This window comes from Cherax quadricarinatus, chromosome 22 (assembly GCF_038502225.1).
Source record: "Cherax quadricarinatus isolate ZL_2023a chromosome 22, ASM3850222v1, whole genome shotgun sequence".
In the NCBI taxonomy this organism is placed as follows: domain Eukaryota; kingdom Metazoa; phylum Arthropoda; class Malacostraca; order Decapoda; family Parastacidae; genus Cherax; species Cherax quadricarinatus.
In genome coordinates this window covers 26,559,823-26,587,263 of record NC_091313.1, presented here as the reverse complement: position 1 = coordinate 26,587,263, position 27,441 = coordinate 26,559,823, and the positions used below count along the sequence as shown (strand labels likewise).

The 27,441-nt window shown below is 38.7% G+C and overlaps 1 protein-coding gene across 3 annotated transcripts in view; it reads left to right on the top strand.

Moving 5' to 3' along the window:
• LOC128689677 (transmembrane protein 62) overlaps positions 1-27,441 on the top strand; it is a 76,208-nt gene that overhangs the window by 12,388 nt on the left and 36,379 nt on the right. For all 3 annotated transcript variants that reach the window (XM_053778038.2, XM_053778039.2, XM_070087598.1), the window contains exons 3-6: positions 5,780-5,888; positions 6,768-6,905; positions 7,224-7,445; positions 12,400-12,613. In XM_053778038.2, coding sequence (XP_053634013.2) covers positions 5,780-5,888; positions 6,768-6,905; positions 7,224-7,445; positions 12,400-12,613 — 683 coding nt within the window. The remainder of the gene's footprint in view (positions 1-5,779; positions 5,889-6,767; positions 6,906-7,223; positions 7,446-12,399; positions 12,614-27,441) is intronic.

Below are 27,441 nucleotides of genomic sequence, written 5' to 3'. Positions count from 1 at the left end.
AGGGTGACCCAAAAAAGAAAGAAAATCCCCAAAAAGAAAATACTTTCATCATCATTCAACACTTTTACCTCACTCACACATAATCATTGTTTTTGCAGAGGTGCTCAGACAGTTTAGAAGCACATACGTATGAAGATACACAAGATATCCCTCCAAACTGCCAATATGCCAAACCCCTCCTGTAAAGTGCAGGCATTGTACTTCCCATTTCCTGGACTCTAGTCTGGCTATATAAAAATAACTGGTTTCCCTGAATCCCCTCACTAAATATTACCCTGCTTACACTCCAACAGCTCGTCAGGTCCCAAATACCATTCGTCTCCATTCACTCCTATCTAACACGCTCACGCATGCTTGCTGGAAGTCCAAGCCCCTCACCCACAAAACCTCCTTTACCCCCTTCCTCCAACCTTTTCAGCGACGACCCCTACCCTGCCTTCCCCTACAGATTTATACGCTCTCCATGTCATTCTACTTTGATCCATTATCTCTAAATGACCAAACCACCTCAACAACCCCTCTTCAGCCCTCTGACTAATACTTTTATTAACTCCACACCTCCTAATTTCCACACTCCTAATTTTCTGCACAATATTTACACCACACATTGCCCTTAGACATTGCCTCCAGCCACCTCCTCGCTGCAGCATTTACAACCCAAGCTTCACACCCATATAAGAGTGTTGGTACTACTATACTTTCATACATTCCCTTCTTTGCCTCCATAGATAACGTTTTTTGTCTCAACATATACCTCAGCACACCACTCGCCTTTTTTCCTTCATCAATTCTTCCTTCACCAATTTTTCCTTCATCCTTTATAAATCCATCCGCTGACAGGTCAATTCCTAAATATCTGAAAACATTCACTTCTTCCATACTCCTCCTCCCCAATTTGATATCCAATTTTTCTTTATCTAAGTCATTTGATACCCTCATCACCTTACTCTTTTCTATGTTCACTTTCAACTTTCTACCTTTACACACACTCCCAAACTCATCCACTAACCTTTGCAATTTTTCTTTAGAATCTCCCATAAGCACAGCATCATCAGCAAAAAGTAACTGTGTCAATTCCCATTTTATATTTGATTCCCCATAATTATAATCCCACCCCTCTCCTGAACATCCTAGCATTTACTTCTTTTACAACCCCATCTATAAATATACATGTATTAAACAACCATGGTGATTGACTGTAAATATACATCAGAATTCAAAATAGTTTCATGTATTGTATGGATAGCAAAAAAAAAAAAATACTAACAGAGATGTTTACACCATAAATTAGACCAGAACTTTATTATGCATTGTTAGTATGTCCAGAATAACAAATATAAAAAGATGTAAATAAACAAGAAAGATATAAAACATGCTCCTGCATGCTCACGTAACCATTGTAACATGGCTGATCTGACACCTACACAAACTTGTTCAGTTCCTCTTAAAGACTTTTACCCCTTTTCCAGCAATATTTCTGATGTCTGTTAGTAAAAGATTGAAGAGTCATGGCCGTCAGGTGTTGTCACATTGTTCTTTAGCTGAGCTTATGACAGACTTTCTTGATATATGTTTGTAGTTTTTCATGACTAACACTGACATAAATTTAATGGTTGTTTGGTGTCGTCTCCAAACAATATGAATATGTTTGTACAGTAAGGCCCCGCTTTACGGCGTTTTGCCTTACGGCGATCCGCTAATACGGCAATGTCAAATTATGACTAAAATTTGCTATACGGCAAGCAGTCTTTCAAATATGGCGCCCCCCACCCGGTTTGTTTACATTTTCCGTGACCACATCTATTATGTCAGGAAATGTTCCAAAATTTCAAGTGTTTTAAAGTTACTGCATATTTTATATGTACTCTGATAATTATACTTATGTGTACCTGTACTGAAATATACTTACACACTGTGCTGGTGTGCAGGTACACGTTAAAATCGCTAAGTCTCTCTCTACTCATGACGCCAATACTACATAATAATAATCACTCTTGGGCACACTAAATGTCTTATTTTACATCAATATAGGCATTTTCATTAATCCATCTATGATATTTTCCTCAAAATTATATATGAAACCCAGTACATAGCATATAAACATGATACATACACTCAGAATAAAAATTGATGTAAATATGAGATTTGTTTACAAAGCAGCTGTGTAGGTAGTGTCGGAAGAATTACGTTTTCTCTGGTCAAACACTGGGGGTAACTGTAGAAAAATATTCTTTTCATATGCCTTTACTCTATGTATAGCAATTCACGACTCTTGTGGGTTTAGTGCTTTTTATAATAAATAATAATAATACTTTTGTTTAATAAATGTATGAAAGAAGGGAAGGTACCTAGGGATTGGCGGAGAGCATGTATAGTCCCTTTATATAAAGGGAAAGGGGACAAAAGAGACTGTAAAAATTATAGAGGAATAAGTTTACTGAGTATACCAGGAAAAGTGTACGGTAGGGTTATAACTGAAAGAATTAGAGGTAAGACAGAATGTAGGATTGCAGATGAGCAAAGAGGTTTCAGAGTGGGTAGGGGATGTGTAGATTAAGTGTTTACATTGAAGCATATATGTGAACAGTATTTAGATAAAGGTAGGGAAGTTTTTATTGCATTTATGGATTTAGAAAAGGCATATGATAGAGTGGATAGAGGAGCAATGTGGCAGATGTTGCAAGTATATGGAATAGGTGGTAAGTTATTGAATGCTGTAAAGAGTTTTTATGAGGATAGTGAGGCTCAGGTTAGGGTGTGTAGAAGAGAAGGAGACTACATCCCGGTAAAAGTAGGTCTTAGACAGGGATGTGTAATGTCACCATGGTTGTTTAATATATTTATAGATGGGGTTGTAAAGGAAGGTAAATGCTAGGGTGTTCGGGAGAGGGGTGGGATTAAATTTTGGGGAATCAAATTCAAAATGGGAATTGACACAGTTACTTTTTGCTGATGATACTGTGCTTATGGGAGATTCCAAAGAAAAATTACAAAGGTTAGTGGATGAGTTTGGGAATGTGTGTAAAGATAGAAAGTTGAAAGTGAACATAGAAAAGAGTAAGGTAATGAGGGTATCAAATGATTTAGATAAAGAAAAATTGGATATCAAATTGGGGAGGAGGAGTATGGAAGAAGTGAATGTTTTCAGATACTTGGGAGTTGGCGTGTCGGCGGATGGATTTATGAAGGATGAGGTTAATCATAGAATTGATGAGGGAAAAAAGGTGAGTGGTGCGTTGAGGTATATGTGGAGTCAAAAAACGTTATCTATGGAGGCAAAGAAGGGAATGTATGAAAGTATAGTAGTACCAACACTCTTATATGGGTGTGAAGCTTGGGTGGTAAATGCTGCAGCGAGGAGACGGTTGGAGGCAGTGGAGATGTCCTGTTTAAGGACAATGTGTGGTGTAAATATTATGCAGAAAATTCAGAGTGTGGAAATTAGGAAAAGGTGTGGAGTTAATAAAAGTATTAATCAGAGGGCAGAAGAGGGGTTGTTGAGGTAGTTCGGTCATTTAGAGAGACTGGATCAAAGTAGAATGACATGGAAAGCATATAAATCTATAGGGGAAGGAAGGAGGGGCAGGGGTCATCCTCGAAAGGGTTGGAGAGAGGGGGTAAAGGAGGTTTTGTGGGCAAGGGGCTTGGACTTCCAGCAAGCGTGCGTGAGCGTGTTAGAAAGGAGTGAATGGAGACGAATGGTACTTGGGACCTGACGATCTGTTGGAGTGTGAGCAGGGTAATATTTAGTGAAGGGATTCAGGGAAACCGGTTATTTTCATATAGTCGGACTTGAGTCCTGGAAATGGGAAGTACAATGCCTGCACTTTAAAGGAAGGGTTTGGGATATTGGCATTTTGGAGGGATATGTTGTGTATCTTTATATGTGTATGCTTCTAAACTGTTGTATTCTGAGCACCTCTGCAAAAACAGTGATAATGTGTGAGTGTGGTGAAAGTGTTGAATGATGATGAAAGTATTTTCTTTTTGGGGATTTTCTTTCTTTTTTGGGTCACCCTGCCTCGGTGGGAGACGGCCGACTTGTTGAAAAAAAAAAATAATAATAATATTATGTATTATTATTAATAATAATAATATTATTAATAATAATAATAATAATAATAATAATAATAATATTATTATTATTATTATTATTATATTAATATTATTTTCATTCACTCTGAAAATAGTGTGTTGCTGTTTGTTTATTCTGAACTAACTTGTACAACTTGTACACAATGTAAGAGTATTTGTATTGTGAGGTAATTATTATTAAAATAAAAAAATATTGAGGTAAATGTTTTACAAACTCTTACAAATGGACGTGAATGAACTAAAAGTAGACACATATTAATACGCATTTATTTCGCCTGACCAAGTGATCGTCCACTACCTGTTCAGTTTGTGTTCTTACATTGTCTCAGCTCTGTATCTCGTTCTCTCCCTCTCTCGTTTACTCTTTCGTTAACTAGTTGGCTCTCATTGACGATGGTGTCTAAGGTTAGCTGTAATAAAAAGAGAAGTCGTAAGCCTCTTGCATTAAGTGCCAAGTTAGAGGATGATGGTGTGCCATTCTGATTTTATTCGATAAACACCCTGCCACTCACCTCTCACACATTAATATTAATATTTTAAGGTAAGTAATAAGTGTACTCTGTGTGTATCTTACCTTTTATTGTGTTTTTAATGCCTATTTCTATTGCTAACTTAATATAAGTTAGTGTAAACTTGTTGTCTGGCATTTATTGCATATTTTATGTGTGCTCTGATAATAATACTTGTGGAGCTGTGTGGTAGTCGGGTGGAGGGACAACATTACGTTTTCTCTGTTCAGCCATCAGAGAAAATGTGTATGAATCTGCGTTTGGCCCAGCCACTCCCTCACTCCGCTTTTGTTTACAATTTTCGGCATGAATTATTCATTACTTCTACCTTCGTTTACGATGGCATCTAAAGGTAGTTGTTAGAAATTATTAAATTCAGTGAACAAGGCATGTCGATGTTAATAATATGGCTCTGGGCCACAGTGTAGGTAGCCGGTAGGTGTAGCCCAGGCGGGCTACACCTACCGGCTACCTACACTGACTTTCTACAAATAAATACTACTCACCTCTCTTCCTATATTAAGACTACACATATTTTAAGGTAAATAATGAGTGTACTGTATGTGTATTTTACCTCTCTGGGATGTTTTAAATATTGTATATTAAGTATGAGACGAGGAGCCAGTGCTACCTACACCTGGGCTACCTGCACCTGACTTCCTACAAATAAGTACTACTCACCTCTCTCCCTACATTAAGATTACAAATACTTTAAGATAAGTAATGAATTTACTGTGACTGTATTTTACTTTGTGTGCTTTTAATGCCTAGTTCTATTACTAACCTAATATAATTTAGTGTAAACTTGTTGTCTGGCATTTATATGCATTTATAAATGGAAAAAAATGGCGTTCTGCCTTCCGGCGATGTCTGCTTTCCGGCGACAGCCTGGAGCCTAACCCGCCGTATAAGTGGGGCCCTACTGTACTACTTTGGTCTTTGTTTTCTGAGGATGAAAAACAGTAAGGATGTCACTGATAGCATACCCATGCTCAGCATCATTGCAGTACTCTTGTTGCAGCAGGCACCAATGGTTTGACTATGCTATCAACTGGTAGGTCTACTCTGAGAAAAGATTGTTGGGGGGGGGCAGTGATCCTTGGAACTATCAATAGGTAAGCATACACATTAGCATAGTGGGAAAATGTGCACAATTGGTTCTTATGTAATTGCAGATCTCGGATATTCATCTGCATACAGGAGCTGTGGAGGAGGTGCAGCACTTCCAGGAGTTTGTGGATGATGCAATAACAATCCTCAAGCCTGCTGCTGTTCTTGTTACAGGTATACCTACTGACAACTCTATATAACTGGATACAGCATTTACATACTATGATGGCATGTATATATATGCAGGGTAATATTTTGTGAAGGGATTCAGGGAAACCGGTTAGCTGGGTTTGAGTCCTGGAGGTGGCAGGTACAATGTCTGCGCTTTAAAGGAGGAGTTTGGGATAATGGCTGTGGAGTGACATCTGAACTGTTGTATCTGCATTCCTCTGCAAAGACATTGATTACGTGTGAATGATGGTGAAAGTATTTCCTACTTTGTTTAGTCACCTGCATACATACATACATATTGTATGTATGTATGCAGGTGTATGTGCATTTTTGTATGTGCATGCATGTGTGTCGCTTTCTCCATTCTGATGCTCTTTTTGACAGTTCATATACCTGAGGCTTTTTGCATTCCTGCTGAAGAGTATGAAGGCATGTGTATGTGCTTCTTACTCCTCTCTGATTCTCCTAGCTCCATAACCTGTTGTTGTTTATGCTTCTGTCTCTGATTTTTTTTCCCTCTGAGAACTCTGTATTCTTGTGGCTATTATTATTTACAATATATATATTTTGTGTTCTGTAAAGAGGATGAAATGTATTATTGACATGCATCTTTAGAATGCAGTTTGGAGGGATATGTAGTGTATCTTTATATGTATATGCTTCTAAACTGTTGTGTTCTGAGCACCTCTGCAAAAACAGTGATTATGTGTGAGTGAGGTGAAAGTGTTGAATGATGATGAAAGTATTTTCTTTTAGGGGATTTTCTTTCTTTTTGGGTCACCCTGCCTCGGTGGGAGACGGCCGACTTGTTGGAAAAAAAAAAAAAATCTTTAGAATATATCTGGTAATGCAATTCTTACATGCAGTTGTATCTTCTTTCAGGTGATCTAACCAATAGCAAGGTTTACGGTGTGAAACTGGCACAGCTTCCTCAAGAATGGTCCATATATCAGCGATCAGTGAAGGACAGGCTTGTCTTGAACAATTCAACACTCTGGCTAGATATTGCAGGCAACCATGGTGAGTGAGTACTAACCCAAGTGTGTTTCATTCTAAAGAATTAATGATGGTGAATGTTTTTTTTTTTTTTTTTTTTTTCTAAGGTAGCCATGCTTTAGTGGGAAAGAGTTGATATGCTTGCTTAAAATAGGGAGAGTATGATTGCTGATGGAAAATGTGAAAGTTGGTGATTGTTGATAAAAAGTTATATGAAGATCAATTTTACTAATGGACAATGATTACATAGTTTTTAATCTTAAAGAAATGAGAAAATGACATTAGATTAAACTATACAGTGGAAACATTTACAGTTTGTGAACGTTCATTGTTGTATTGCAGATAACTTTGATGAAGTGCAGCACTCCCATTTCAAAGCACATGCTGTTCAAGTGGATTTTGGCACCAGCCGTACTGCAAAAGCTACTGTTATTCGAGGCATCGACGGTCAGAACATTACTTTGCTACCCTTGGATGCATCGCTGAAGCCAGGGATTAGGGCTTTCAATTTTTTAGGTCATCTTCCTGATGAAGAGTTAAAGGATTTACACAATGCAGCCCTAGGTAATCTTTATAACTTTTCATTTAAAAATAGGCATTATACTATCTTCGTCCAGTAAAAGAAACAGAATATTTAACCCTTAAACTGTCCAAACATAGATCTACATTCGCTCACGTAGTGCTCCAAATGTAGATCTACGTTTTTTTTACGTTCTTTCTTATGGAGAAAATCAAGGTCGGAGTGCTACGTGAAAAAACGTAGATCTACGTTTGGACAGTTGAAGGGTTAAAGACTGAGAGCAATACACGAGAAGCAAAATTAAAAGCCAGATTTAATGTTATATCAAATTGTATGATTGTATGATGTATTATTTGTATAATAGTTAAAGTAACATTTAAGCATTTTTTATAATGTAAATGCATGATTTGTTATTGTCTTTAAAACCTAAAATATATAGTTAAGATTCCCTCAGAGGCAGTGTGAAATGAATATGGAAGTACACATAAATGGTGACTTGTAGCTTAGTGCTAGCTCCTTTGGCTCATAATCAAATCAAATTACCCAGACTCAATCTTGGGCAAGTAGAGACATATGGGCAAGTCTCCTTAAACTTGTTGCCCATATTCATCCAGCCTTTACTAAGAATGTGGATGTTAGCCTACTTGTGAGCTGCATCCTAGGGAATGGTAGTACATTATACCTTAGAGAGGAATGGGCTTTGAAATGAATTGTAGTACAGTAGAATAATAGCTCTTAGCATGTAAATTCAGAAGAGTGAAAAAATTAGTAAATGAGCTACACATCTAAATAAATAAGTATAGAAGATATGATATAACATGTAATGAAAGTAGTTTGTTAGATTTTGTATTGTTGGATAAAAGGTTGATGGCTTCAGGATGTACATGTTTATAGAGGGGCAACAGATATATCGGATCATCATTTAGTTGTAGCTACAGTTAGAGTAAGAAGTAGCTGAGACAAAAGGAAAATGGCAACAGTAAGAGAGAGGTGAAAGTTTATAAACTAGGGAGGAGGAAGTTAGGGTGAGATATAAGCAACTATTGGCAGAAAGGTGGGCTAGTGCAAGTATGGGTAGTGGCGAAGTTGAAGAACGATGGGATAGTTTTAAGAATGCAGTATTAGAATGTGAGGCAGAAGTTTGTGGCTGTAGGAGGGTGGGTGCAGGAGGAAAGAGAACTGATTGGTGGAATGATGAGGTAAAGGGTGCAATAAAAGAGAAAAAAGTACCTTATGAGAGGTTTTTACAAAGCAGAAGTGATATAAGAAGGGCAGAGTATATGGAGAGTAAAAGAAAGGTGAAGAGAGTGGAAAAGGAGAGCAAATGATAGAGTGGGAGAGGCGCTGGCAAGAAAATTTGCTGAGAATAAGAAAAAAAATTGGAGTAAGATAAACAGGTTAAGAAAGCCTAGGGATTGAATGGATTTGTCAGTTAAAAACAGAGTTGGGGAATTAGTAGATGGGGAGCTGGAGGTATTGGGTAGATGGCCAGAATATTTTGAGGAACTTTTAAATGTCAATGAAGACAGGGAGGCAGTAATTTCATGCACTGGCCAGGGAGTTATAACATCTTTTAGGTGTGAAGAAGAGAAGGATGTGAATGTGGGGGGTGTGCGTGAGGCATTACGTAGAATGAAAGGGGGTAAAGCAGCTGGAACTGATGGGATGATGACAGAAATGTTAAAAGCAAGGGGATGATATAGTGTTGGAGTGGTTGGTATTTTTGTTTAACCCTTTGACTGTTTTGGTCGTATATATACGTCTTACAAGCCAGGGTTTCGGACGTATTAATACACATAAATTCTAGCGGCTTCCAATCAAGCAGGAGAAAGCTGGTAGGTCCACATGTGAGAGAATGGGTCTGTGTGGTCAGTGTGCACCACATAAAAAAATCCTTTTTTTTTTTTTTGGATTAAAATGCCGACTTTGAGGTGTATTTTCATATAGTATTTATCGTTGTATTCTTGCTTTCATGGTCTCGCGTGATAAAATGGAAAACATATTACAGAAATAGAGATGATTTTGATTAGTTTCACTATGAAAACGACCTTGAAATTGAGCTCAATGTAGCAGAAATGATCGATCTTTACCAATGTTTAGGAGTAAGCAAATCACACCATACGTCCAATACACGTCAACTGGGGAGTCTAATATTCTTTTACTAGTGCACTGATATTATTTATACCATTTTTACAATAATGCAGTAGTCTGCATAACAGTAAATTTTGTATTTTTTGTATGAATAAAAAATCAAAATAGAAAGCAATAGTAATATAAGAGGGGCCTAGAGATATGACTAATGAACAGAGGATATGTTATTTTAGTGCCAAGAATGTCTACATTGTTTATTCAGGACCCTATTTTGATGGTGGTTTAGCACTTTTTTTTTTATTATAATAATAGTAATAATAATGGACCCTATTTTGAAATTGGCATCTTTTTTAATTTGCGTGAAATTGGCCAAATTGTCAATTTCTGACCACTATATTGGGTAGTTCAAATCGGTAAATGGGCGGTTTCTTGTACTCAACTGATAGAAAAAATGCAGTTCTAAAGAAATAGCTATGAGTTTGGTGAACTGGAACAACGGAATTGGCCAAAAACAGGGCTCAAAGTCGGCGAAATCGCCACTGCATATATGTCGCCGAGACCGCTAACTTCACGGGAGCGTAATTTCCTGAGTTTTCGACCAAATTTCTTACTTTTGGTGTCACTACCATCGGGAAAAGATTCTCTATCATTTCATAAGATTTTTTTTTTTTTTTTTTTTCCAAAAATTTTGCGACAGAATGACAGTTTCAGAAAGGGGCTTGCGACAGTCAAAGGGTTAATAAATGTATGGAAGAGGGAAAGGTACCTAGGAATTGGCAGAGAGCATGTATAGTTTCTTTATATAAAGGGAAGGAGGACAAAAGAGATTGTAAAAATTATAGGGGAAGAAGTTTACTGAGTATATCAGGTGAAGTTTATGGTAGGGTTAATATTGAAAGAATTAGAGGTAAGACAGAGAACAGGATTGCAGATGAGGAAGGAGGCTTTAGAATCGGTAGGGAATGTGTAGACCAAGTGTTTACATTAAAGCATATATGTGAACACTATTTAGATAAATGTAGGGAAGTTTTATATTAATGTTGGTAGAATTACCAACAGTATGTTAGGTTAAGGACCCAAGTGCAACTAATGTGACATTTTATTGTTGCAACGTTTTGCTCTCCAGGAGCTTTATCAAGCCAGTAATGGCTTGTATCCTTTTACCTAACTTAGGGAAATTTTCATTGCATTTATGGATTTAGAAAAGACATATGATAGAGTGGATAGGGGAGCAATGTGGCAGATGTTGCAAGTATATGGAATAGGTAGTAAGTTACTAAATGCTGTAAAGAGTGTTTATGAGGATAGTGAGGCTCAGGTTAGGGTGTGTAGAAGAGAGGGAGATTACTTCCCAGTAAAAGTAGGTCTTAGACAGGGATGTGTAATGTCTCCTTGGTTGTTTAACAAATTTATAGATGGGATTGTAAAAGAAGTAAATGCTAGGGTGTTGGGGGAATCTAAAGAAAAGTTTCAAAGGTTAGTGGACGAGTTTGGGTGGCTGTGTAAAGGTAGAAAGTTGAAAGTGAACATAGATAAGAGTAAGGTGATGAGGGTATCAAACAATTTAGATTAAAAAAAAATTGGATATCACATTGGAGGGAGGGAGTTTGGAAGAAGTGAATGTTTTCAGATAGTTGGGAGTTGACTTGTCAGCGGATGGGTTTATAAAGGATAAGGTCAACCATAGAATTGATGAGGGAAAAAAAGGTGAGTGGTGCGTTGAGGTATCTGTGGAGACTAAAAACGTTATCCATAGAGGCAAAGAAGGGAATGTACAAGAGTACAGCCTCTCCTCACTTAGTGATGTACTCGTTTACCAATGACTCGGACTTATGACGGGCTCTCTAACCAGTATACATACCTAAATAATGTATGTTAGAGCTGATTTCCTCTATCCTCGTTACTACAATATACAGTATACCTCTGTATAAACATTTAAAAATATACCAGAAATGTTATAAATGGTGCAAATGTGACATTAAAACCATAATAAAGATGGTTGACACAAACCAACTACAATTATAGTATGCTCCTCACTTAGCGATGAATTGGTTTACCAATGTGGTCTTAGGAATGTAACTCCATGGTTAAATGAAAAGAAGCTGTATAGTGGTACCAATACTCTTATACGGGTGTGAAGCATGGGTTGTAAATGCTGCAGCGAGGAGGTGGCTGGAGGCAGTGGAGATGTCCTGTCTAAGGGCAATATGTGATGTAAATATTATGCAGAGAATTTGTAGTGTGGAAATTAGGTGTAGAGTTATTAAAAGTTTTAGTCAGAGGGCTGAAATGGGGCTGTTGAGGTGGTTTGGCCATTTAGAGAGAATGGAACAAAGTAGAATGACTTGGAGAGTATATAAATCTGTAGGGAAAGGAAGACAGGGGAGGGGTCATTCCTGAAAAGGTTGGAGGTAAGGGGTAAAGGAGGTTTTGTGGGTGAGGGGCTTGGACTTCCACCAAGCATGCGTGAGCATGTTAGATAGGAGTGAATGGAGACGAATGGTTTTTGGGACCTGATGAGCTGTTGGAGTATGAGCAGGGTAATATCTTGTGAAGGGAGGGGTTTGGGATATTGGCAAACCATACCATACCCCCGGCCGGGATTGAACCCGCGGTCATAGAGTCTCAAAACTCCAGCCCGTCGTGTTGGCAGTTTGGAGGGACATCTAAACTGTCATATCTGAGTGTCTCTGGAAAGACAGTGATTATGTATGAGTGATGGTGAAAGTGTTGAATGATGATGAAAGTTTTTTTCTTTCTTTTTGGGTCACCCTGCCTTAGTGGGAAACGACCAACATGTTAAAAAAAAAAATTTACCATTCCAGTATTTTGCTCAGAAATCTGTGCTGAAAGCATTTATCTTTTATATTTGCAGTTTGATTAATATCTTATTTGTAATCTAACCAGAGGCACGTACCAAGGGCAACATTGTCATGTTCTATGGACATTACCCAATAAGCACCATTGTGTCATCAAAGGATTTGAAGAAGCTGCTAGCCATGGGAACAGCCTATCTTTGTGGTCATCTTCATACTGGCTTTGGATTTATTGACACCATGTGGACAAGGCATGCTACTGGACTTATAGAAGTAGAATTGGCTGACTGGTTCCATAATCACAGGTAAACTAATTAAACATCATTGTTGTAATTCCACACATTCTCAGCATATTACATGATCCCTTCCCTTTATGAGGTGGGTACCTTAATGCTGGCAAAAGGCTCTTAATTCAAGGAATGGGATCTACCCTCCCCTTCTTTGGATAAAGTCTGAGTACCTCTCATTCCTCAGGTACTGTATAACTTCAGTAGGTTTTGTACTTACTCCTGATTATAATAATACACCATCCTTCTTTAGCTACTACATATATACATCTTCTCCAGATCTTATGAGTTAAATAGGTGGGTACAAACATGAAGCACTTCTGTCTCGCGTTCAGCAGATGGAGGACCAAACCTTCCTCTCCAAGATACGATACTACGTGCCGCAAACTGCCCTTCTCACACTATACCATTCACTTATATATCCATACCTCACCTATGCTATCTGTGCTTGGGGTTCAACTGCAGCAACACACCTAAAGCCAATAATAACCCAACAAAAAGCCGCAGTAAGAATCACTAAATCCCATCCCTGGCAACACCCTCCCCCCCACTCTTCATAGATCTAAACTTACTCCCTGTTCAGTACATCCACACTTACTACTGTGCAATCTACATCTACAGGACCTTAAATTCCAATATTAACCTTGACCTAAAACGCTTTCTTGATAGTTGCGACAGAACCCACAGGCACAACACCAGACACAAACATCTCTATGACATTCCCCGTGTCCGACTAAACCTTTACAAAAATTCAATGTATGTCAAAGGCCCTAAAATCTGGAACACCCTACCTGAAAATTCCAAAACTGCAGACACATTCATCACCTTCAAAACTACCATCAGAAAACATCTTATCTCCCTGATACACCCTGTCAACTAATAATACGAATACCACCTGGTGGTTCACACTTACACTCACTCACCCATTTGACCATAAACAGAAATATCAATCTCAATCTCAAAATAATGAATCTTAACTAGTCAAAAGTTGGCCTGTGATACTCCAATACTGAAACTATGTATAGTGCCAAAACAAAAGCATTCACATTGCTAAACTCACAACTAGTATTTAGTCACTTAGCCATAATACCAACTTATCTCATAATTCTGTAACATTTTAAACTTAAGATTTAATATAAGTCTGCCCGAAATGCCTAGTCATGCTAGGCGTTCTAGTGGTACACTCTGTAATTATTATTTTACTACATGTAAACCACACAATAACCAAATTCTGTAAACTCAGCATTGTAATACTTATAGAGAATAAAGTTTTGAATTTTGAATTTGAATTTGAATTTGAATTCATCACATCTTGTGCTGAATGACCCAAATGGGTCATTCAGCATGAATCAAATGAATCAAACAAAATAATCCAGATCTTATGCAGTTCCTACATTCACTAGCTTATATTCTAGTCTGTCACAGTACCACTTTGTAAATCCTGACACATCTTCTATACAAAAGGACAGATTCTGTTTGGTAACAGAGCTACAGACGTCCCTCTTAACATAATGATAAACGGATCACCTATCACAAAACTCAGAGGGAAAATTCTTAGGAATCCACCTTGATAATAGACTCAAATTTCAAACACATATACAACAAATTTCCACAGTCAGCCCTCCTGGCCCTATATCACTCACTTATTTACCCCTATCTCACCTATGGAATTTGTGCATGGGGCTCAACAACAATAAACCATCTCGGACCATTAATTACCCAACAAAAGGCTGCAGTCAGAATGATGATAAATTCCCACTGCAGGCAGCACACTCCACCAATATTCAAAACTCTAAACCTACTCACCATACAAAACATCCATACTTATTACTGCACCTACTACATACATAGAACACTTAGCTCTGATATAAACCCTCCCCTCAAACATCTCCTTACCAACCTCAACAGAACACATGACCATGACACAAGGCACAGATCACTCTTTGATGTTCCTCGTGTCCACCTCACGCTATGCAAAAACTCAATGCACATGAAAGGCCCTAAAATCTGGAATTCATTACCTGTGAATATAAAAGAAACACTGTCTGTTTATAAATTCAAGTCTCTTCTCAAAAATCACTTACTCACCCACAACTAAATAAATACTGAATAATTGTATCACATAAATTGTATCTCATAAATGTTTCCCATTATTGTATCTCATAAATGTTTCCCATTATTGTATCTCATAAATGTCTAACCTGTGACCTAATCAAACTTAGTTTTTTTTTTTTAATTACATTACCTAACAGAATATTCCATTCTGTTGAAAGCACAGCAACACAGTAAATGACCATATGACCTGTCTTTGTAATACTCATTTGTGCTAAATTGTTATCTGTTTACAATAATGTTTTTACCACTGAATATATCACTGCTTAGTTAATCTTAAGTTAATTTTAAGCCTGCCCATAATGCTCTGCATACAAGGGGCTTTGGAATGTTGCACTTGAATAACTGTATTCCTTTGTACTTCTCTGTATCATGTTCAAATTAATAAATAAAAATAAATAATAAATAAATAAATAAATAGTGAATGAAAATGTACAGAGTAGAATGAGAGTGGCTTGTGATTACTTATGGGAGACAACCACCGTGTTAAAAAAAAATTATATTACTGTACCTATTTCTAGCTACAGGAGCAAAGCTAAGCTCATGGTATTGGAGTTTGTCATTCTGTATCTTTAAATCATACAAATTTGTTCTTTCTTCATTATATGAGCTGAGTAATGCTTACCTAGGCACAGAATATAAAAAAAATCAGGTAGATCTCAAGAGAAGGGTATGAGAGACAAAAACAGAAAAGACAAATTGGAGGTTGACATTAGTCAATCCTATGACTGGGTGCAGAACTGTGCCAAGAGCCCTCAAAACAGATCCTCTGCACTTGTACCCTGTCTATCAAGTTATTTTAGAAGTACACTTAAATGGCTTTTTCTCTAGACAAGAGCTCAGGTCTATGTAACCTGATTACTGCACACCTACCTTCATTCTACAGCTGCTTATATAGTTCCTAGTGAGCCTCTAGGATACAGCTAGGAGGACCCTGTGACCCATGGAGATCCTCCTCTCTCCAATGTTCTTTTCTGGTTATACTTGGTGATGGAGCAGAAGGGGTCATTGCTTGAGAATTCTGGGCTCAATATATAAATATCAGTACGTTGAACAGAAGCACAGAAGGCTAACAGTGAATGGATTAATGCAAGAAGTTATTACTGGGCCAGAGAGATGAAGACAGTAATGGGTGTGAATGTATTCTGACTGTGTTACTAGTAGGCTATAGAGCCCTGATGCAAAAATGCATCTTTTGTCCTTCAGAACTAACAAATTTTTAATTAGATTTGTTAAGTTGTAGCTTTTTTGAACTGTTTGAAGGCTCGTATATTTTCAAGAAGCTATACAGTACAGGGGAACTCCGGATTTTGTATGCACTGAATATCATGTTTCGGGTTTTGTCTTATTTTACGTTAATATAGACATTTTCATTAATCCATCTATGATATTTTTTTCAAAATTATATAAGAAACATGTTACATAGCATATAAACATGCAGTGTTTATGTGCTATTGAGGGGTGAGTTGGTGGAGGGAAAACATTACGTTTTCTCTGGTTCAGCGTTAAAGAAAACTGTATGAATCTACGTCTAGCCCAGTAAACGCCCTTAATAGTGCATAAGGCTTTTGTTTACAGTTCTCGGCATGAATTATTCATTACTTCTCCCTTTGTTTATGATGGCATGTAAAGGTAGATGTTAGAAACGATTAAACTCGGTGAACATGGTATGTCGATGGTAATAATATGGCTGGGGACCACAGTGTATGTTACTGGTAGGTGTAGCCCAGGGGAATGTAGTCTGCCTGGGATGTAGTCCTCCTGGGGCTACAAATAAATACTACTCACCTCCCTCCCTACATTAAGACTACAAATATTTTAAGGTAAAAAATGAATGTACTGTTTATGTATTTTACTTTTATTGTGTTTTAATGCCTAGTTCTCTTACTAACTTAATATAAATTAGTGTAAACTTGACAACCCTACACCTGTTGTGGAATCTATTGTGGCTTTGGGGAAGTCCATGGGGTTGGATGTGAGTGGCCAGGATGTGGAAGAGTTGGCAGACAACCACAGGGAAGAGCTAACCACTGAAGAGCTGCAACACTATAGTTTTTTTTTTTTTCAACAAATTGGCATTATCCCACCAAGGCAGGGTAGCCCAAAAAGAAAAACGAAAGGTTTTCTTTTTAAATTTAGTAATTTGTACAGAAGGGGTTACTAGCCCCTTGCTCCCTGCAGTTTAGTCACCTCTTACAACACGCATGGCTTACGGAGGAAGAATTCTGTTCCACTTCCCCATGGAGATAAGAGGAAATAAACAAGAACAAGAACTAGAAAGAAAATAGAAGAAAACCCAGAAGGGTGTATATATACAGTGGACCCCCGCATAACGATTACCTCCAAATGCGACCAATTATGTAAGTGTATTTATGTAAGTGCGTTTGTACGTGTACGTTTGGGGGTCTGAAATGGACTAATCTACTTCACAATATTTCTTATGGGAACAAATTCGGTCAGTACTGGCACCTGAACATACTTCTGGAGTGAAAAAATATCGTTAACCGGGGGTCCACTGTATATGCTTGTACAGTGGACCCCCGGATAACGATATTTTTTCACTCCAGAAGTATGTTCAGGTGCCAGTACTGACCGAATTTGTTCCCATAAGAAATATTGTGAAGTAGATTAGTCCATTTCAGACCCCCAAACATACACGTACAAACGCACTTACATAAATACACTTACATAATTGGTCACATTCGGAGGTAATCGTTATGCGGGGGTCCACTGTACATGTATGTGTAGTGTGACCTAAGTGTAAGAAGAAGTAGCAGGACATACCTGAAATCTTACATGTTTATGAGACAGAAAAAAGACACCAGCAATCCTACCATCATGTAAAACAAATACAGGCTTTCGTTTTACACTCGCTTGGCAGGACGGTAGTGCCTCCCTGGGTGGTTGCTGTCTATCAACCTGCTACCTATAACACTCTAGTTATTCTCTATAAAATTGATTTTTTGTTAATATTTTTGGGCGACTGAAACGGATTAATTGTACAGTGGACCCCCGCTTTATGATCACCTCCCAATGCGACCAATTATGTAAGTGTATTTATGCAAGTGCGTTTATACGTGTATGTTTGGGGGTCTGAAATGGACTAATCTAATTCACAATATTCCTTATTTTTTCACTCCAGAAGTATGTTCAGGTGCCAGTACTGACGGAGTTTGTTCCCATAAGGAATATTGTGAAGTAGATTAGTCCATTTCAGACCCCCAAACATACACGTACAAATGCACTTACATAAATACACTTACATAATTGGTCGCATTCGGAGGTGATCGTTATGCGGGGGTCCACTGTATTTACATTATTTCTTTATGGGAAATATTACTTCGTTTTTTTTATGTTTCAGATTTAGACTGACCTTCTGGAATGGATTAACCATTAACCCCTTCAGGGTCCAAGGCCCAAATCTGAAGTGGTGCCCCAGTGTCCAAGAATTTTCCAAAAAAAAATTTGTTATTTTTTCTTAAATGGTAGAGAATCTTTTTGTGAAGGTAATAAAAGAAAAAGTACGAAATTTGCTGGAAAATTGACGAAATTATGCTCTCGCGAATTTTGATGTGTCAGCAATATTTACGAATCGGCGATTTTGCCGACTTTGACTCCCATTTTAGGCCAATTACATTATTCCAGTCAACCAAATTCTTAGCTATTTCACTAGTATTACTTCTATTCTATCGATTGAGCACAAGAAATCGCCAAGTCAACTGTTTCAACTATAAATTAAAGTGATCGGAAATTGTTAATTTGGCCAATTTAACACAAAGTTCAAAATATTCCAATTTCAAAATGGGGTCCAGAATAAACAATGTAGGTATTCCTGGAACTAAACTAACATTTCCTCTGTTCATTAGTTACATTTTGAGGCTTTACAAATAAATTCCATTTTGATTTTTTCACATAATGAATTTTTATTCACACCAAAAAATAGAAGATTTACTGTTATGCAATACTGTAATAATTGTATAAATATCATCACCATATTTGTGAATGCATATTAGACCCACCAGCTGGCGTGTATTAGACGTGTGAGGTCTTTTGTTTACTCTTGAATATCGGCAAAAATTTAACATTTCTGCTACTTTGAGCTCAGTTTCAAGCCATTTCCAGTGCTAAAACCAATCAAAATCATCTCTATTTCTGTAATATGTCTTCCATTCTATCAAATGAGACCAAGAAATCGCAAATAGACCTATAAAAAACATACGAAAAAACACTGCAGTCACTGTTTTAATAGAAAAATTATGATTTCAGTTTTTTCTCTCATTATACACAACGTGCTGCAGGATCTGTTTTTATGTGGTGCACACATACCACATAGATGTATTCTCTCATATCTAGGCCCAAATGTACCACTCACAGTTTATCAGAGTGAGCTGAGCTCATGACGTAAATCTACGGTTTGGACCCTGAACGTAAAGCCGTAGATCTACGGGACGGACCCTCAAAGGGTTAAAATGTCCAAACGTATATATATGTTCACTCGCGCAGTGCCCCGAATATTTTGAAAAAAAAAAAATCTTTTTTAAGTGTTTTAGCATAAAAAAAAATTTAGGGTCAGTACTTACCGAGGTATGAGGCCGCGAAGTTGACACTTGGCAATCACCTGATGGCAACATGGAGCACTGCTGCTTGCAGAAATTCAACATATTTACCGTTTTCTTCCACTTTTTTTTTCATTTTCTTGGTTTTCATGATATGATAATTATGTTTCATAGTAAGTCATTTGATATCAATGCCAATTTTTGTTTATACACCAATATTACATACAAATTTTTTATCATATTGTCATAAACACACATGTACACACTGATAGGTGATTTTGCACACCTGGCTGAATCACACATTATTATCTACAACTATATACAAGTATTTACATGTCCCACTTATGTTTCTAGAACTCCACAATTGTATGATACTCCATGAAGCATGGAGTCATACAGAGTGCCACCCCACACTGGTGACACATGAATCGTGTTTCCTTCCGCTGTTGGGGTCATTTTTTGGTGGTAGCACACACAATACACTTTTTCTGGGCATTCTTTTTCTTTTGGGTAGGTGGTATTGGTACCAGATAGTGACAGTTAGGAATGATTCGGTCTGGCACTTCCCCCACTGGCTGTGGTTGGGGGACAGGTTGTGGTGTGACAGGTCGCTGTTGAGGGGAAGGTACAGGTGTGGTACCATACTTTCTTGCTATCTGTTTGACGAGATTCAGAGAGAAATCTGCAAGACGTTGTCGTTTTCCAGTCTTTACTTCGTACATATTGAATGCATTGAGCACTGCAATGTCTACAAGGTGAAAAAACAGTTTTATATACCACTTGCGACTCCTACGCACACAGTCAACAAACCCTATCATCATGTCACACTTGTCAACTAATTGCATGTTGTTCGTATAGACCACGACAGCAAGTGGCTTCACAATAGGTTCGTTGTTGAACTTGCTCAGTCTGTCTGTTTGTACCATCTCATTTCTGTGGATGGTTGATAGCAATGTCACGTTTCGTTTGTCAGGCCACGTCAGTGCCATGATGTCATTAGCATGAAACGCTTGCACTTCACCTTCAACACTGCCTCCAGTGAACCTTGGCATAGGTTTCCTATTCCTTCTCACTGTTCCACATATATCAGTATTGTTCACACGTAGGAAATCAGCAAGCATAGGGCTTGTATACCAGTTGTCTGTGTACAATGTATGGCCCTTGCCAAGGTATGGTTCCATCATCCTGCGAACAACATCACTGGAAATGCCCAACGTCCTTCTGTCATCATCGAGTGTGTTTTTCCCTGTGTATACAATTACATCCAACACAAGACCACTCTCACAGTCACACATAACAAAAAGTTTTATACCAAAGCGATTACGTTTGCTCGGTATATATTGCTTGAATGACAGGCGTCCCTTGAACAGAATCAAGGACTCATCAACAACAATGTTCTTGAAGGGATAAAAGTATACACTGAATTTCTGCTTCAAATACATAAACACTTCCCGGATTTTGTATAGAAGGTCATTTCTGTCTGGCGTATTTCTGTCTGCGAAGTGCAACATTCGTAGCAACAGAGTGAATCTGTTGCAGGGAAGGAGGTCACGGAAAACTGGAGTACTGACGAAGTGGTCTGTAGACCAGTAATTACGTATATTGTTCTTATAGATATGTGGCATAAGCATGACAGTGGCAAGGAATAAATACATTTCAGCCACTGTTGTGTCTTTCCACCTGTGCAGCCGTGATGATTCTCCAACCTCTGTTGTGTTGTTCATGACATATTGGTAATAAATGTTTGTCTGAGTCACTATCAAGTTCATTATAGGCTCGTCAAAGTACAACTGGAAATAGTCTTAACTCTGTAGACTCATTCGTTATGGGACATTCTGGCTGGATACCACTTCCACTAGCATCAAAATCACAAGGCTGTGGCACGAATATACTTTGTGTCCAGTTCCACTCACGATCACATGGTGCAGGGTGGACCTGTGGCATGGGGCCAGGGGGGGCAGGAGGAGGAGGGAGAGGAGTGGAGGCAGCACATGGTTGAGGGGGTGCTGGGCGGTCCTTTGTCTGTCCACCCACTGCGCCATGTGGTCCAGGCACCATACCACCCACCACTACTTCCTCCATCCCCGCATACTCCCCTTCATGATCACTTTCACTATCAGTGGCCGGGGTTTTGGATCGTGACCTAACAACCCTTAGGGATTGCATATGGCACACTGCCTGAACGTAGATAACGATGCCTAAAAGTACGTTTCACTGGTGAATAATGAACGTCACTATCACTAGACGAATCCTCAATTGGCATAAAATCAATCTCATCATCACTTACATCACTTTCACTATCACTACTAAAACACCGGGAAAATGATAGTTTCCTCTTGTGAAGTTGCCTATGGGTAACACTTGCCACTCCAGAGGTGCTTGGCCCAGGGTCTTCTGTGGCCACACTGGCCACCCCAGAAGTGCTTGGCCTAGGGTCTGATGTGGCCACACTGGCTACCCCAGAGGTGCTTGGCCCTAGGACAGGTGTCGCTACCCCAGAGGTGATGGGCTGGGGGTCATCTGGGTTATCGTCGATATTTTCACTAATTCCTTGAATATTACTGGCCCCATTGGTGTCAAATCCACTAAACTCATGATCTCTATCACTTTCCTCGAATAGTAGTGTTAATACGATGAGGCGTGAGTGAATCATGAGGATGTGCCATGATGTTGACCCAGGATGGAGCTGAATGTAACTGGTCCTACCATGTGGTACCCACGCATCCCAGATTTTTTGTATACTGCGCACACTGAGTGCGCACACCCATTCTCTCATGTCTAGGAGACTCAGGCCTATCGCGCTAATTTTGAATGAATGAAAAATAAAACGTATACCGGTCTCCCTCAACATTCACGTTTTCAACTTTCACGGGCTTCACACATTCGCGAATTCCCAACCGCCAAATTCCCAGCCACCAAATTCCCAGCCGCCAAATCATATTTAAGTTTCCCGCCACCTGCGAGTCCCTACTACCCTCCCTCCGACCCCCGCAACTGGCAGCCAGCCCTCCCACCACTCAGTGTGGTGAGTGTTTTGTTTGTTCATTATTTGCTATTAAACTGCAGTATAAATAATGTAAACCCATTCATGACTGCATATTGGAATGGCTATTAGGACAGGTATTAGACAGTGACATCATGTGTTTACTCTTGAACACTGCAAAGAATTAAACATTTCTGCTACAGCTAATAATAACAATAGTAATAATAATAATAATAATAATAATAATAATAATAAATATGATATAATTGAAGAAGGAAATTGTACAAAAATACGAGGGAGTGGTTGACACATCGTCAGTGTGACTTTATTTATGCTGGAGTGAACATTAGTCTCCCTGTTCTTCCAAACATTTCACAATAATTCATTGTGTTTGGTGCTTGTAGATTGAGTGTGACTGGAGTGGTTGAGGCAGTGATTGAGGCAATGGTATTTAATAACATACCAAGTGAGTGTAAAACGAAGCCTGTGATTGTTTTACATGATGGTAGGATTGCTGATGTCTTTTGTCTGTCTCATAAATATGCAAGATTACAGGCATGTCTTGCTACTTCTACTTACACTTAGGTCACACTACACATACATGTACACATTTATTTATACACACTCATCTGAGTTTTCTTTGATTTTATCTTAATAGTTCTTGGTCTTATTAATTTTCCTTTTATATCCATGGGGAAGTGGAATAAGAATCTTTCCTCCGTAAGCCATGCGTGTTGTAAAAGTCAACTAAAATGCCGGGAACAATGGGCTAGTAACCCCTTTTCCTGTAAAGATTACTAAAAAGAATAAGAAGAAGAAAATTGTCAAAGTGGGAAGTCTGAATGTGCGTGGATGTTGTGCAGATGATAAGAAAGAGATGATTGTGGATGTTATGAATGAGAAGAAGCTGGATGTCCTGGCTTTAAGTGAAACAAAGCTGAAGGGGGTGGGAGAGTTTCAGTGGAGAGGAATAAATGGGATTAGGTCAGGGGTTTCAAATAGAGTTAGAGCTAAAGAAGGAGTAGCAATAATGTTGAAGGATAAGCTATGGCAGGAAAAGAGGGACTATAAATGTATTAATTCAAGGATTATGTGGAGTAAAATAAAGATTGGATGTGAAAAGTGGGTTATAATAAGCGTGTATGCACCTGGAGAAGAGAGAAGTGTAGAGGAGAGAGAGAGATTTTGGGAAATGTTGAGTGAATGCGTGGGGAGTTTTGAATCAAGTGTGAGAGTAATGGTGGTTGGGGATTTTAATGCTAAAGTGGGTAAAAATGTTATGGAGGGAGTAGTAGGTAAATTTGGGGTGCCAGGGGTAAATGTAAATGGGGAGCCTTTAATTGAGCTATGTGTAGAAAGAAATTTGGTAATAAGTAATACATATTTTATGAAAAAGAGGATAAATAAATATACAAGGTATGATGTAGCACGTAATGAAAGTAGTTTATTAGATTATGTATTGGTGGATAAAAGGTTGATGGGTAGGCTCCAGGATGTACATGTTTATAGAGGGGCAACTGATATATCGGATCATTATTTAGTTGTAGCTACAGTTAGAGTAAGAGGTAGATGGGAAAAGAGGAAGGTGGCAACAACAAGTAAGAGGGAGGTGAAAGTGTATAAACTAAGGGAGGAGGAAGTTCGGGTGAGATATAAGCGACTATTGGCAGAAAGGTGGGCTAGTGCAAAGATGAGTAGTGGGAGGGTTGAAGAGGGTTGGAATAGTTTTAAAAATGCAGTATTAGAATGTGGGGCAGAAGTTTGTGGTTATAGGAGGGTGGGGGCAGGAGGAAAGAGGAGTGATTGGTGGAATGATGAAGTAAAGGGTGTGATAAAAGAGAAAAAGGTAGCTTATGAGAGGTTTTTACAAAGCAGAAGTGTTATAAGAAGAGCAGAGTATATGGAGAGTAAAAGAAAGGTAAAGAGAGTGGTGAGAGAGTGCAAAAGGAGAGCAGATGATAGAGTGGGAGAGGCACTGTCAAGAAATTTTAATGAAAATAAGAAAAAATTTTGGAGTGAGTTAAACAAGTTAAGAAAGCCTAGGGAAAATATGGATTTGTCAGTTAAAAACAGAGTTACTGGTATACTCAGGAAAACTGTCACAGTAGGTTTTTTAATTGAGGAATTAGAGGTAAGACAGGAATTGGGGTAAGTTGCGGATGAGCAAGGAAGGTTTAAGTGGGTAGGGGATGTGTGGATCGGGTGTACATTGAAGCCCATATATGGTGAACAGTATAGGGATCAAGATTAGAAGTTTTATTGCATTTATGGGATAGAAAAGGCATATGATAGAAGTGGATGAGGCAATGTGGCCAGATGTTGGCACTTGAAGTATAATGGAATAGGTATTAAGTTATTATGGGGCTTGTAAAAGAGTTTTTACTAGGATAGTGAGGGCTCAGGGTTAGGGTTGCGGGAAGAGGGAGGGATTATGGGGTAAAGTACATTCTTAGACAGGGAATGTTGTAATGTCACCATGGTTGTTTAATATGATATTTATAGATGGGAGTTGTAAAGGAAGTTATGCTAGGAGGTGTTTGGGAGAGGTGGGATTAAATTATGGGAATCAAATTCAAAATGGGAATTGTTCAGTTACTTTTGCTGAAGTGATTGCAATAACATGGGAGATTCCCTAAAGAAAAATTGCAAAGGTTAGTGGATGAGTTTTGGGAATGTGTGTAAAAAGGTAGAAAAGTTGAGAGTGAACACAGAAAAGAGTAAGGTGATGAGGGTGTCAAATGATTTAGATAAAGAAAGAATTGGATGATCAAATTGGGGAGGAGGAGGTATGGAAGGAAGTGGATATCAGGATAACTTGGGAAGTTAAGTGTGGCGGATGGATTTATGAAGGATGAGGTTAATCATAGAATTGATTGAGGGAGGTTAGGTAGTGCGTTGAGGTATATGTGAGGTCAACCGGTTATCTATGGAGGCAAAGAAGGAATGTATGAAAGGTATAGTAGGTACCAACATATTAATGGGTGTGGCCCAGGTGAAGTAAATTGCAGCAGAGAGACGGTTGGAGAGCAGCGGAGGATGGTCCTGTTTAAGGGCAATGGTGCGGTTGGGTATGTGTACGATTGGTGTGGAAATTAGGAGGAGTGCTTAGAGTTAATTAAAAGAGTATTAGTCAGAGGCAGAAGGAAGGGTTGTTGAGGTGGAAGGTCATAGGAGAATGGATCACAGTAGGGCCAAGCATGGGCTTGCAAATCTTATGGGAAGGAGAGGGTGGGGTAGGAATTGGGTCTCGAAAGGGGTTGGAAGAGAGGGTAAAGAGTTTTGGTGGAGGTAAAGGGGCTTGGACTTCCCAGCAGCGTGCGTGGCGTGTTAGATAATTGAATGGAGGCCAAGCAGGAATTGGAGAGCTTAGGACCTGTGGATCCTGTTGGACCTGTGAGGGCAGGGTAATAATAGTGAAGGATTCAGGAAACGGTTATTTTCATAGTGGACTTGAGTCCTTGATGGAAAATCTAATGCACTTTAAAGGAGAAGGTTTAGTATTATTGGCAGGTGGAGGATGGCAATTGGTATCTTTAATATGTATGCTTCTTAGACTGTTGTATTCTGAGCACCTCGATCAAGTGTTTACATTGAAGCATATATGTGAACAGTATTTAGAAAAGGCATATGATATGTGGCAGATGTTGCAAGTATATGGAATAGGTGGTAAGTTATTAAATGCTGTAAAGAGTTTTTATGAGGATAGTGAGGCTCAGGTTAGGGTGTGTAGAAGAGAGGGAGACTACTTCCCGGTAAAAGTAGGTCTTAGACAGGGATGTGTAATGTCACCATGGTTGTTTAATATATTTATAGATGGGGTTGTAAAGGAAGTAAATGCTAGGGTGTTCGGGAGAGGGGTGGGATTAAATTTTGGGGAATCAAATTCAAAATGGGAATTGACACAGTTACTTTTTGCTGATGATACTGTGCTTATGGGAGATTCTAAAGAAAAATTGCAAAGGTTAGTGGATGAGTTTGGGAATGTGTGTAAAGGTAGAAAGTTGAAAGTGAACATAGAAAAGAGTAAGGTGATGAGGGTGTCAAATGATTTAGATAAAGAAAAATTGGATATCAATTGGGGAGGAGGAGTATGGAAGAAGTTAATGTTTTCAGATACTTGGGAGTTGACGTGTCGGCGGATGGATTTATGAAGGATGAGGTTAATCATAGAATTGATGAGGGAAAAAAGGTGAGTGGTGCGTTGAGGTATATGTGGAGTCAAAAAACGTTATCTATGGAGGCAAAGAAGGGAATGTATGAAAGTATAGTAGTACCAACACTCTTATATGGGTGTGAAGCTTGGGTGGTAAATGCAGCAGCGAGGAGACGGTTGGAGGCAGTGGAGATGTCCTGTTTAAGGGCAATGTGTGATGTAAATATTATGCAGAAAATTCGGAGTGTGGAAATTAGGAAAAGGTGTGGAGTTAATAAAAGTATTAGTCAGAGGGCAGAAGAGGGGTTGTTGAGGTGGTTTGGTCATTTAGAGAGAATGGATCAAAGTAGAATGACATGGAAAGCATATAAATCTATAGGGGAAGGAAGGCGGGGTAGGGGTCGTCCTCGAAAGGGTTGGAGAGAGGGGGTAAAGGAGGTTTTGTGGGCAAGGGGCTTGGACTTCCAGCAAGTGTGCGTGAGCGTGTTAGATAGGAGTGAATGGAGACGAATGGTACTTTGGACCTGACGATCTGTTGGAGTGTGAGCAGGGTAATATTTAGTGAAGGGATTCAGGGAAACTGGTTATTTTCATATAGTCGGACTTGAGTCCTGGAAATAGGAAGTACAATGCCTGCACTTTAAAGGAGGGGTTTGAGATATTGGCAGTTTGGAGGGATATGTTGTGTATCTTTATATGTGTATGCTTCTAAACTGTTGTATTCTGAGCACCTCTGCAAAAACAGTGATAATGTGCGAGTGTGGTGAAAGTGTTCAATGATGATGAAAGTATTTTCTTTTTGGGGATTTTCTTTCTTTTTTTTGGGTCACCCTGCCTCGGTGGGAGACGGCCGACTTGTTGAAAAAAAAAAATATGTTATTAAATACCACTGCCTCAACCGCTGAATTATTGTGAAATGTTTGGAAGAGCAGGGAGACTAATGTTCACTCCAGCATAAACAAAGTCACACTGTCGATGTGTCAACCACTCCCTCATATTTTTGTACAATTTCCCTCTTCAATTATATCGTATTTATTATTAT